This window comes from Emys orbicularis, chromosome 3 (genome assembly GCF_028017835.1).
Source record: "Emys orbicularis isolate rEmyOrb1 chromosome 3, rEmyOrb1.hap1, whole genome shotgun sequence".
Taxonomy (NCBI): domain Eukaryota; kingdom Metazoa; phylum Chordata; order Testudines; family Emydidae; genus Emys; species Emys orbicularis.
The window spans coordinates 98238975-98252985 of record NC_088685.1 but is presented as its reverse complement, the minus strand read 5'-3'; the positions used below and the strand labels follow the sequence as shown (position 1 = coordinate 98252985).

At 42.1% G+C, this 14011-nt stretch overlaps 1 protein-coding gene across 1 annotated transcript in view; it reads right to left on the bottom strand.

Annotated features, from left to right (window-relative positions):
- TPD52L1 (TPD52 like 1) overlaps positions 1 to 13621 on the bottom strand; it is an 81639-nt gene extending 68018 nt beyond the window's left edge. The window contains exon 1 of the mRNA XM_065401366.1: positions 13542 to 13621. Coding sequence (XP_065257438.1) covers positions 13542 to 13563 — 22 coding nt within the window. The 5' untranslated portion in view covers positions 13564 to 13621. The remainder of the gene's footprint in view (positions 1 to 13541) is intronic.
- Positions 13622 to 14011: the final 390 nt, after the last annotated feature.

The window sequence follows — 14011 nt, the reverse complement described above, 5'->3', positions numbered from 1 at the left end:
CCAAACTGCAGGTTCTAATTCTGATGCTCTGAAGATCAGCAAGCTAAAGAGCCAACCTTTTCGCCAAGTAACTATTTGTTCCTCTTGTAATCTTCTTGCCACATGTATTATTGATTTTTTCAGCACTTTTGGGGTATGTATGTTACAGAAATAGAACTTACTTTAGAATTAGAAGATGTATATGCTATTTTAAAATCACTTCGTGTCATCCTGGGCTATACGTGTTTGCAGAAACCACTCTGTCCTTAGAAGTTATTAATCACTCTCTACAGTGACTAGATTAGTCAGGAAGAGAGTCAACTGTAGAAATCATTCAGAAAATGGCAACCTTGAAGGAGTCTGGGTGCAGTTTCATAAGGTTTCCTGGGATAGTAATGTATAAGAATTGATCATGTGTTATGTTAACTTCTTGATTTAAGTCTTAGAATCATAGAATATCAGGGTTGGAAGGGACCTCAGGAGGTCATCTAGTCCAACCCCCTGCTCAAAGCAGGACCAATTCCCAACTAAATCATCCCAGCCAGGGCTGTGTCAAGCCGGGCCTTAAAAACCTCCAAGGAAGGAGATTCCACCACCTCCCTAGGTAACGCATTCCAGTGCTTCACCAGCCTCCTAGTGAAATAGTGTTTCCTAATATCCAACCTAGACCTCCCCCACTGCAACTTGAGACCATTGCTCCTTGTTCTGTCATCTGTCACCACTGAGAACAGCCGAGCTCCATCCGCTTTGGAACCCCCCTTCAGGTAGTTGAAAGCAGCTATCAAATCCCCCCTCATTCTTCTCTTCTGCAGACTAAACAATCCCAGTTCCCTCAGCCTCTCCTCATAAGTCATGTGCTCCAGCCCCCTAATCATTTTTGTTGCCCTCCGCTGGACTCTTTCCAATTTTTCCACATCCTTCTTGTAGTGTGGGGCCCAAAACTGGACACAGTACTCCAGATGAGGCCTCACCAATGTCGAATAAAGGGGAGCGATCACGTCCCTCGATCTGCTGGCAATGCCCCTACTTATACAGCCCAAAATGCCGTTAGCCTTCTTGGTAACAAAAGCACACTGTTGACTCATATCCAGCTTCTCATCCACTGTGACCCCTAGGTCCTTTTCTGCAGAACTGCTACCTAGCCATTCGGTCCCTAGTCTGTAGCAGTGCATGGGATTCTTCCTTCCTAAGTGCAGGACTCTGCACTTGTCCTTGTTAAACCTCATCAGGTTTTTTTTGGCCCAATCCTCTAATTTGTCTAGGTCCCTCTGTATCCGATCCCTACCCTCTAGTGCATCTACCACGCCTCCCAGTTTAGTGTCATCTGCAAACTTGCTGAGAGTGCAGTCCACACCATCCTCCAGATCATTAATAAAGATATTAAACAAAACCGGCCCCAGGACCCTCCCTTGGGGCACTCCGCTTGAAACCGGCTGCCAGCTAGACATGGAGCCATTGATCACTACCCATTGAGCCCGACGATCTAGCCAGCTTTCTATCCACCTTACAGTCCATTCATCCAGCTCATACTTCTTTAACTTGGCGGCAAGAATACTGTGGGAGATCGTATCAAAAGATTTGCTAAAGTTAAGGAATAACACATCCACTGCTTTCCCCTCATCCACAGAGCCAGTTATCTCATCATAGAAGGCAATTAGGTTAGTCAGGCACGACATCCCCTTGGTGAATCCATGCTGACTGTTCCTGTCACTTTCCTCTCCTCTAAGTGTTTCATAATTGATTCCTTGAGGACCTGCTCCATGATTTTTCCAGGGACTGAGGTGAGGCTGACTGGCCTGTAGTTCCCCGGATCCTCCTCCTTCCCTTTTTTAAAGATGGGCACTACATTAGCCTTTTTCCAGTCATCCGGGACCTCCCCCGATCGCCATGAGTTTTCAAAAATAATGGCCAATGGCTCTGCAATCTCATCCGCCAACTCCTTTAGCACCCTCGGATGCAGCGCATCCGGCCCCATGGACTTGTGCACGTCCAGTTTTTCTAAATAGTCCCGAACCACTTCTTTCTCCACAGAGGGCTGGTCACCTTCTCCCCATACTGTGCTGCCCAGTGCAGCAGTCTGGGAGCTGACCTTGTTCGTGAAGACAGAGGCAAAAAAATCATTGAGTACATTAGCTTTTTCCACATCCTTGGTCACTAGGTTGCCTCCCTCATTCAGTAAGGGGCCCACACTTTCCTTGACTTTCTTCTTGTTGCTAACATATCTGAAGAAACCCTTCTTGTTACTTTTAACATCTCTTGCTAGCTGCAACTCCAAGTGTGATTTGGCCTTCCTGATTTCACTCCTGCATGCCTGAGCAATATTTTTATACTCCTCCCTGGTCATTTGTCCAATCTTCCACTTCTTGGTTGTATTCAACCAATGATTGAGTCAACTGTCAATTTCATGCCCTATTGTCAGTTTAACTAAATTCCAATTTTAATTTTGATTTGACAATTGTACTGTTCTGTACTCTGTTTAGTGAAATTTACAATAATTAGCTTCAGTTAGATTAATATTAAATTTGCCTTTTATGAATTTGTAATAAAATTCTTAAGGCTGGTTTTTCTTTCAAAATTGCAACAGGGTGATATCCACACCTGGGGTTAAAAGGTTGTTTGGTAAAGTATCTAGGAGCTATTTATCTCTGTTCTTAAATTAATAAAGTTATCCTTCACAAGGGATTTATGGGCAAGGTCCACAGACAGTAGGGTGCTAAAGTTGTTGAGGACAGAAGTGACTTTGTGATTAGAAGCCCCACATTTAAAATCAAAGCACAAGCTAACTACACTTATAACAGCTCTAGAAGGAGATATGTCTAGTAATCAAGCTGCATCTGTTTGACAGCCCCCCCACCCCCGAGGGTGAAACCTGGAACTGGAGTACAACTGAGCCCTCTGTTTCACCAATCTGGGTTCCCTCTCACACCGACATTGTGACAAGCTGCAAAGCCCCCCAAGCTTGCACTCACACCAACAACCACAGGCAGGGGCCACACCAAGCTGGGTTCATGAATGCTCTGCCAGCCACTGCATGGACCAACAATAGAGAGGCTCCAGCCAAAAATACCCCCAGCTCCCCAGCCTAGAACCCCTAGTACCATCCTGCCCTGGTCAAACGCCTGACCAGTATATATGAGTTATTACCCAGTCCATCCCCTCCCTCGATGTGGAGAGGATTATGCACAAAGCCTTTGTTAACTGAACTGAGATTTCCGCCCCCCACCCCTGCCCAGCACTTCACTTAACCCACACTGTCCTAGGTAAAAAAAAAAAAAATGTATTAACTACAGAAAGATAGATTAAGTAATTATAAGTGATAGCAAACAGATCAAAGTAGATTACCTAGCAAATAAACAAAACCACAATCTAGATCTTATACTCTACACAAGATTTGAATCAAAGAGTGCCTCACCCTGTTAGATACTACAAGCAGTTTGTAGATGTTTTATACACAGGCAGGAAGCCTCTCTTCCAGCCTGGGACCAGCACTCCCCGCAGTTCAGTCTTTGTTTCTCAGGTGTTTCCAGGTATTGCATTGTAGAGGGAGTGAGGCCCCTTGGTGATGCCACTTCCCCCTTTTATAGTTTCTTCCATATGGCAGAAACACCTTTGTTCCAAGCCAATTTCCCAGCCCAGTTTGTGGAAAAATACAGGTATCAAGATGGAGTTTAGTATCATGTGGTTTAGTCAAATGCCCCTGCATGTGTGATGATCATGGCAGCCATTATCCACAGGCTGTCTGAAGGGTCCCCAGGTGAGGACAAGCCTTTTCCATGGCCCATTGTTTCCACTGGTGGGCCATTAGCACTGACTAGCTTCTTCATTGTTGTACCTCAAAGGGTAGTTGTGGGTGTTACCCAGAGCAAGCACATTTGAAATATAGATACGTAGTCAATATTCATAACTTCATATACAAAAATGAGAAATGCATACTAATAGGATAATCATTTTCAACAAATCATAACTTTTCCATAGACACCGCACAACCTATCTTGTACAAGATGACACATAATCAAGATGCAACATTATATCATAATCATATTACTATGGTGAATATAGGGCGCAGAGTTTGTCACAAGCTGTACCCAGCAACCTATAGTAGACTTAGGGAATCTTCACTGATGTAGAAGTTCTTCTGAAACTTCACACACTAAGTCATTGCAGGCTGTCTTGTAACATCCATATTTTTATGGCAGGCATTACTAACTGGCACTGTTAGTTTTACAAATTCTTTTTCTTACTGTGCAAGAATGGTCCAGACTTTTAAGACATGATGCATTGTTGTTAATTTTGTGATGCAAGCAGCAGGAGACTGCTTTCTGCCTTCATCTCTGTAACTAGAGTCAATTTTTGGGGTACAGTTGCTTCCCAAGAACCAGGTACTGGTGTTTTTGCTGAGATTTCTGAAAGAGTGGTTCACTTGCATGCCAAATCTGTTCAAGGACTGGTGTATATGTAGACTTGGGAGGATTAGCTTGTTATTGGTAAATGTGTATAAACATCAATTTCACATAGCCAAACCAACAACAACAACAACAACAGTTTCCATCAACAACAGAAAACTACAAACAGGCAAAGTTAGAAAAAATGCTGCTTGCGAACATTAAATTCAAGTTTGATTTAAGAATATTTGCTTTGTATGTTTTGACAAGGTGTCTTAAAGGTTTATAACCGTTAACTTTTTGAGTCTCGATGTCTACGGTCATTAAATAATTCCTGTCTGACCCCTCAACTTCCCTGCAACTGTGGAAATTTAAAAATTGATAAAAACAGGAAAAAAATGCTTAAGACCTATAATTTTATGCAACCGTGAAAATTTACATGTATAGATTTACATACGTGTGTAAACACACTAAATTACACTGAGAAAATGCCTGGCCAGACTCTGGCACTGATTTCTCCTATAACAGGAAACCATGTTTTAAGGCCCTGAGCACTGCTACCATTCAACAGTGGGTTGAAACTATGTCCTGCCTTGTGCAGAAAACACCTGGCTTCAGGATAGACACAACCAAACTCTCATAGCATGGACAATATCTTTATAGACAGTTTTGTGGAACTCTTCCATTCACATGGACTACCTCCTTTCCATTCATGATCATATAACTTCTCTGTGATCAGCACAGCACAATCCCTATGGCCCAGTCTGGGAATCTCGATCCTAGAACATGATGGTGGCGAGTGTTAATATACCAGAACAGGCAATATTCACATGAGCTCCAATCAGTACATTGGAGAAACTAAGTCAAAATTTGCCAAAAAAAAAAAGGGGGGGGGGGAGAAATCAATAAGGAAAAGTGTTTTCAAGGTGCCAAGAGAGTATTAAACATTGCTTAAAACTATTAATACAAAAAGTAGTGTACTCTCTATTTACAGGAAGTAGTATAGGGAAATATTAATGTCTCCATTACTGTGAGACATTACTGATTGATGTTGTTCTGATAAGCATGCAGATAATATGTGCAAGCATGAAACCAGGATTCTCTTGATACAGCTTGTGCGGCAATAACTGCAAGCACAGAACCACCCAGAGACTATTCAATCCAAATCTTAATTCCTTTTTCTTGAGCACATGACGTTATATTACAAAAGAACAGCACAAGCACATAGGAACAAAACCAGAAAAGCTTAGACACCAAAAGAGTTACAGCTAGATATATCATATTACAAATAAAAAAAAAAAGAATACATGACACACAGCATTCCCTTTTACTGGAACAATCACTTTTTATATTAAAAAAAAACAAACCACACAGAAGTATATGAAAGTAACCTTCAAAAATAGCTTTCTAGGAGCACTATGTGTATATGCAAAGGTGACAAGGAGTGTGCAAGCAAATCTGATCCTAAGAGCTTATCATGATGAAGATCGCACTTAACACCATGCTTTTGCATGCACACCCGTTCCCTGCCCATGTGCTGAACTTGCTGGTAAGGGAGTTTGCAAGCAGTGGGGCTCAATACTTGCTTTTGCTCAGTGTAGAAGCTTGGGGGAGGGGTCGCGGTTAATGTTCTACTAACATACATGATATAATATCTAATTTTTAGAGGGAAGGCAAGGAGAATATGAGAAAGATTTTGGATCTGAGACAGAGACTGTGTCATACCTTGGTCACATCTTCTGTGACATGTAACTGTGTCCTGGCCATAAAAATGTATTGCAATAATAATACTTTGTCACTATGTTCTGCTTTTCACCCATAGAACTCAAATGGCTTTATGAAGAGGATTAAGTATCATTATTCTTATTTTATAGACAGGAAAATTAAGGCACATATAGACAAAGTGACTTGCCCAGAGTCATATCTAAGGTCAGTAATTGATCTGCTAATAGAACCCAGGCCTTTTGACTCCCATTACAGTGCCAGATACATTCAACAAGTTCTTTGAACTAAGAGCCCACTTTTAGAGAGGCGCAGTGAACAACAAAAGAAATAGTTACTTTTTTAAATTAAATCTGTTACGTGCATACTTTACTGGGTTTTTTTACTATGAGATTTAAATAAAGTCAAATAAAACTAGCTTACCCAGATCAAGCCTCTTTACTATATTACTGCACAGAGTATGTCTGTTAAATAAGAGATCTAATTTTCCATTCAGGCACTTTTTGAAACAGAAAATTGAATATGCTCTTTCTAAACCAAGATTCCTGGAATACTTTACCTTCAAATATGCTGCTAAGCAACAAGCATCCAAATTCCTAAATACTGCCATCTACAACATAACCACATATTTCTACTGCTTTGCATTCTAGTACCAAACCTGCTCTGTTGTAATCTACCTTTAAGCAGTAGGAGGCCTGAAACAAAATTCCTCAAAACACTGAGTGCTAACATTTCTATACTTTATTGATTTGTGAGGCACATTAGTTGGGTATCAAGCAAGCTTTCTATTAAACTACACTGATTGAGCACGTATATTTGCACTGCCTCCCCAGAAAGAGCTCTTATGATCAGTATTTCCAGTGGAAAGTAATAATAAAATACCAGAGAACAATTACAGCCCGCATTTATGAGCGCATTCTGTTTCTCTCCATCATCATCTTTGTTTATAAAATTGGCAAAGTTGCAAAGTCTTGTATAACTGGCAATCCATTTAAGATGGGGGGAGTCTGTTTATATCTGGTATCCAACCACATTATATTCTTATTGCCCAGGATTAGCATTATCCCGCTCAAATTTCAATTTTCTGAGGCTGAAGAACTTACTTCTGTGACAAGTGCCTTAGCCACACTGAAAAGCCTGCACAGGTTCAAAAGCTTGCAAGAAAAGTACTGCATTTGGTTTATTGACATTTATTTGCTTAAAATCCAAGGATAATCACTGGCATCTTGCTCTAGTTCTATTTTTTCTTCTGAGTTGTACAAAAAGGATAAAAGAACAGCTCTCTCAGGCTTTAGGCCATCTTGATAAATATTTTAAAATTCAATTCTTATAAATCACAGCCCCACCGATTTCACCTCACCCCATATTCATGTGATGTTATTAACACAGCAGCCAAGACATCCAGTTTTAGGGGAAAATATGCTAACTACCACTTCCCTTTTCAATTCTCCCACCACCCGGAGGACCTTTTGCAGTTCCCTTTCTCCTGCTTTCTTTCCAGCTAGGCAATGAGGAGCTGGAGAGAGCTCACAGGGAATCATGCATGCCCAAGGTTAACAGAGCTGACCTCTGAGCCCCATGAAGAGAAATCTCGGCATTCATTAAAACCCAGACAAAAACCCCCTGTATACCCAGCCTTCTTCCTTATGAAAGCAGCCTCAGGAATGTAAACCACTCACTAAGGTTAAAAGGAACAAGGAGCTGGGGGGGCTGCCCTTCTGCATCAGGAGGCTGGGTGGGGAAGCTAGATACCCTCACTATCCTCTCTCTCACACACTACGCACACTTTATATAACATGTCTGTAAAGGTTGGGATGTCTCTCAAAGATGGATTTCACCAGCCCTCTCATACTCCTCAGGCAGGCCCTATCATAGAATCATAGAATATCAGGGTTGGAAGGGACCTCAGGAGGTCATCTAGTCCAACCCCCTGCTCAAAGCAGGGCCAATTCCCAACTAAATCATCCCAGGTGGTCATTGTCCACAGGGTTGATTACATTTGGGGCAGCAAAAAAAAACTGTTTTGCAAACGGCTTAAAAATGCTAAGGCCAACTCTGCTTGTTAAAGTTTCCAGCCCCCTTTAGGAAATGGGAGCAGCAGCTGGCTTAGTCCCCTCAGGCAGTTGCCATGGCCAGGGTGTACCTACTAGTGCTGAAGCCACAACATCTGCTGCAAGAGGCACTGCCTTCAAAAGCCCACCCTCACTGCTAGGAGTACAGGGAGAGGCATGATGTAGTCCTCACACTTTTTTCTGTCACTCCAGATGTGAGGCGGAGGAAGGAGGAGGCAGGCCAACCTGCCACTCCATTGACCAGGAGTCCCATCCACCTCAGGAACTAAAGAGAACATTTTCCAATAGACATTCAAACCCACCACCAAATGGGACCCACTCCTCACGGCATACCTGCCCGACAGGTGGGAGCTGTGAGATGGCTGCCCTGCCTACCAGAGGCTACAGGACACTTCCACCACTGCTGTAAGGAAGAGAGATACCAGGTCAGGTGAGCAACTTAGAACCTCCATGAGATATTGTGGTGGGCAAGAAGCATGATGAGTCTAGAGAGGTAGGGTGGAAGGATTGATGCATTTGGGGGTGGGAAAAGAATATTGAATTAATGATATGTGGGTGGAGAGAGAATGGAATTGATTAGTGTGCTGTGGGGAGAACACAGAGAACAATTGGGGTAGGGGAGTCTTCTGCCCAGGGGATGTCACATGTATCACCAGCTGAGTTGGCAAATATTAAAGGAAATCCCTCTTTAAAATTCAGGCAGCACCTCACTGTAGTTAGTGCCATTTTTCCTTGCTCTTATCCAGCTTGTGTTATGAAGGGGCTTTCTTGTTTCCTGTCTAGTACCTTCATGTACCCCAAAAAATCTTTTGCATCAGTTGCCAAGATGCTTACATGGAAGTGCCACAGCAGCCTGTGCAAAAGGTTCTGGGGCATATGCAATGCCAGAAGACATCAAACTGCCCACAGCTGAACCAGAAACAAAGTCCCATCAGAGAAGAAACCAAGAGAGGACTGTAGAGGTAGAAGGCTATGCACAAGCTATGTTAAAAGGTAGGAGAGAAGGGAAAGTAGGCTGCTCAGTTTAGGGAGAGGGACAGAAGGGATTCATGGAACAGTGTAATTTCAGGAGATTTAGGATCTTAGGATGGGAAGGTGAACTGGGTTGGAACAAAACAATAAGATTGGTGTTGCATGGGGGGAACTGTAGGTGGCTAAGCAGGCCTGACCCTCTAGACACAAGTCCCTCTCCTCAGACTCCTCGATCTCTGAAAATATGCTTATTTCTGAAGCCAGACTATTTGGAAAATAGGTATTAAGCATTCTATGGTATTTTCAGCACTTAGCATTGCCTTTACTGAATGGGAGGTTCCCAGCATCAGCCCTATGCTTATTCAGACTGCAAGTAATGAAAGATAAAAAGCAGGCAGAGGCTCAAAGATTGGGAGAAGAAAGAGGTTTGTATTTCATGATGATGTTTATTATTTGAATTAACCTGCATCTCTTTCTAGTTTTATGTGGGCTCTTATTAGTTAATATTTGCTTAAATTGAAAATAAGGATCTAATTATGTATTTTAATAATAATTTCTCCCATCCTCCCTCCCATTGTCTTGGCCCCAATCCCGCAAATACTTTTGTGCGCTTAAATGAGATTACTTGTGTGCTTAAAGTTAAGTCAATGGTACTTCTCTAGTGCTTAAAGATAAGCATGGGATTAGGGATTTAGTTTGTAAGGTCTTTGGGGCACAGACTGTCTCTTACTGATGATGCACGTGTTCATACAGTGCCTAACAAAATGGAGTCCTGAGCTTAGCTGAGGCCACCAGGAACTACCACAATGCAAATAATTATTAATAAAAGGGCTTTTTGAAGTTTCATGAAAATTCACAAAGCCCATCAAAAGTCTGAATTTAATTCAGACTTTTTGCAAATAATAGTACATGCTGATTTGCAGATAGACTGAAGATGGTGGCCAACTCCCTTTCCCCTGCTACATTTTATATTAATATACATGGTGGGGCGGGAGAGAAAAGGGCTATGTATGTATTTCTTGACTTATTGCACATTTTACTGATTTATGTCACCCCACACCATGGCAACATAAAATGGCACAAAGAACTAGATTGTGTGGAAAGAAATTTTTGAAACAGGTGAAAAGTCATTTAATTTCCTGAAAGTTGTTAAATAATGGGGCATTTGTGACTGCTTGCAAATTTTTAGCATTTACCTTTCTTTCAGTCGGAATGCAGTCGTCGTCCCCCTCCCCCAGCAGTGCATGTTGATCTGATTAATCAGATTACTTTGAAAAATCCATTGATTTCAAAGTAAACAGCTATAGCAAGTAACTAACAAAGTAGTAGCAATGTTCTGAAAAACTGCAGAAGATAATATGACCAAAAATACTCAGTTTTCTGGCCAGTATTTAAGTGTCTTTAATTGAATCTCACTGTGCTAAAAGCATGGAGGTTCAGTTCTCTCTGCTGCTGATTAGACTGAAGTCTATAACTGCAGTAATGAGGGTTAAGAGTTAGGTCAGACAGAGAGGAGGGAGATCTCAGAATAAAAGATTTCCAGATATAAAAGTCCCATGAACCTTTAGCATGGGCCCTATTTGCATGTTAAAAAAAAAAAATCTTCCAGTGATGTTAACACCGTGGACACTGTCCTGAGGGAGAATGAGACACAAAAGATACAAGTGAGAAAACAGTGGGAAAATGTAACCTAAAAAGAAATGGATGAAACCTTGGGGCATCCCACACCTGTTTTCTGATTAATTAACTGCAATACATTTTATATTCTGGTTATGAAAAAGGTATCTGTGCACTAAGATCCAGACAAACTCAGGGCTAAAAATGAACCATGAACAGAACAAAACTAAGCAACATGAAGTGGCTTAATTTAATCTCCGTACCCAACATGCATTCACACTACTAATGGGCATAGTAAAAGGCCAGTTTGACAAGGACAATCTCTTCTGTGGCAGCAATGGCAGCAGGGGGATGCTACGAAGAGCTGCTGGCTGAAATATACTTTAGCAATACATATTATTGCGCTGACTTTTTAAACTGTCCCATGAACATAATCTTATTAGAGAGAAAATATTTCACTGTGTAATTGACAAATTGGACAGTTTACACAAATCCTACAAAGCAGGAAAAGAATAAGTAATGCTGTCATATCAAGCTCTTTGAAGAACAGGATCACCTAACATGGTATTTGAAAAGATATATTTAGGAAACAGGGATCCAAAATGAAACTACATTACACTGCAACCTCAATGTAGAGCATTAGAAAAGTCCAGGAGCTGAGCTATATAAATCCATTAATTTTGTTAATCAGCTTCTGTAATAGCAGCCTACAGAACATGCTTTTATTTGAGAATTCCTGCTCCTCAGCAGGCACCAAACATGTAACTACAATGACATTTTACCCTTTTCTTTAAAAACTAAACAGAGGCCAAATTCCCCATTGTGTTACTCCAGGAAAACACATACAATCCTGTTCACAACCAACATTTTGCCTTCCTTTGGGGCACCTGTTTAATACAATTCTGGTAAGTATCAATGCGGCCTATATTTACTTCAGTAAATTTCATCCTTCCATTTCTCTGTCCACCCCCATTAAATCGTGTTTTCTAAACATGCCACTCTCAGTGAAATGATAATACTCGCCCTGGTGTTTTAAGAGCCCTGCCCCACCACATGCTGAGATTCCACAACTCCCAAAAAAGCCAATGGGAGTTAGAAGGTGAGTGAAATTCATCCCTGTGCAGAAGGCCTTATGCTGGCCCCAGGGACCTTTTAAATCCTGCATAAGCCTTCAAAATAAACTGGCTTTTTGCACAGTGGTGAATTTCATCCAGTGTAAATTATACTTTATATAATTGGACCCTGAGATAATTAAGAAATAAAATTAAATACTACCAGTAAGATTATTTATTAACAAATATTAACTAAAACTGTATAAATAAAAACCTAACAAAAATATCTTGGGCCATATTATGCGATCAGTTTTTAAACAGAACTCCCCACTGACCGCAATCGAGATCTGTTTAAAAAACAGTGGCATGATCTGGCCTATTGTGTGCAACTCTCACGCACACTGGTAGTGTCACAAGACCAGGATTATAATTTCTCTATGTGGAGAAAACTCGGAAAGAAGTGAACTGTGAATGAGAAAGGTCTAGTTTAAACAAGATTGTTTTATATAGTTTTAAACAAACATAGTGGTTTGCTTTTTAAAAGGTCTCTGTTAATATGTTGCTGTACTACATTTACTGCATCTATGGGGATGCATAGAAGTAGTGAAAGGAAAAGCAGAAATTAGAGTTGCAAGACTGTAAAGTGGTGATCCCAGAAGAAATAGAACTGGAACCAGGACACATGAAGATGGGGAGAGATTTTTTCAAGGAGCTCTCAGGACACCCTCTACATTCTGGATCCTGTTACACAGCCATCCCTACAAAGCCTTGGAGAGAGATGCAATACCCCCGCCACCCCAGGGATGCTTTTAAACAAGGCAGACACGCATGTCATTAGTGACAAAAGCCCACAATTTACTTTGAGAACTGTTTAAGCTCTAAGTGGTAAATAAAATCTTTAATTATTCAACAAAATAGGCTTCATTCACCATCCCCCAAACACAGAAAATATGGATGTGCTTTGTATTGTGGCCAACAGGCTTTTATTTACCTTTAAAGTTCCAGTGAACAGATTAATAAAAGACAGACTAAAGTACAAATGATTTATTTGTGAAAGGAATAAAGGAAGCCATACAATGGTCTGGAAGCTGCAGAGCGAGGTAAGGAGCATGTTCTAATATATTTAGTACAGTATAGGATAATGCAGACCCCAGCAAATTATAGCGAGAAGGAAAGAAAAACAAAAAAAACATTTCTTGTATAGAAAGGTCTTTAACACGGAGAAGAGAGGGAACAGAGTCAGTGCTTTAGGAAAGTCTCATTTCCCTGGTTTCCCCCCTCACATAAATCAACCCAAATCTCTCCAATTCTGTTTTAAACCAACCCAAATCTATTTCTACATTCAACCTGTAGTGTTGTGTTAAGGGGGCACGACGAGGGCCCTCTCCCCCAAGAAAAGGGAGAAACACAAACACACCAGAAATAACCTCCCCTAGCCCTCAGGTGCTCACTCAAAGTTGATTTACTTGCAGGGAGGGGGTTTGTTGGTTTGTTTGCAGGGGTGGGGACAGAGAGGCTATATAATCTCTGTAGTCTTAAGTCTTAAGGAACATCCCTTATTCAAAAAGAGCCCCCAAGGCTGCGCTGCATGTCCCTGGGTCCAAGGGAATGAAATTTCCCCCCTCTGGAGCCTGGACCTGCTGCACCAGGAGGGAAAAGTGAAGAGAGCAAAATACAAAGTGACTCCCCAGAACAACCCCCAAAGCTCGCCTCCTGCGGACTCTGCTGCCCTCCCAGGGACTAACCTTGTGCCTGCTGCGCCTCCATTGTCCAGGAGACGGTAAGGCCGGATCGAGGTTGAGAAGGAGCCGCTGCCTGGCACCCACCTGCACCGCGCAGTATCCAGGAGGAAAGGCTCAGCACTACTGCGGTAGCCGCCGCAAGTGGCCTCTAGTTACCTCTTTCCCCGCTGCCCCCGCCTCCTCCCCTGGAGTCCGGCAGACGCAGCCGCACGCCACCTGGCGGCCAGATCGGAGTAGAGACGGCAGCGAACCGGCGTGCTACACTAATGCTGCTCACCTGGAACAGGCAGAGCGGCCTCGCCGCCATCCCCGCCCCACAGGTGCTTGCACCATGGGGGTATCACTCCGGCCTTGAGTGACAGCTGGGAATCCCTGGAATCCCCAGGCTTGGGTTAAAAAAACCAACAAGATGAAAATAGTGTTACTGGACAGAAGTCTTCCATCTGGAAACCACCCCAATGTCCTCTTATAGA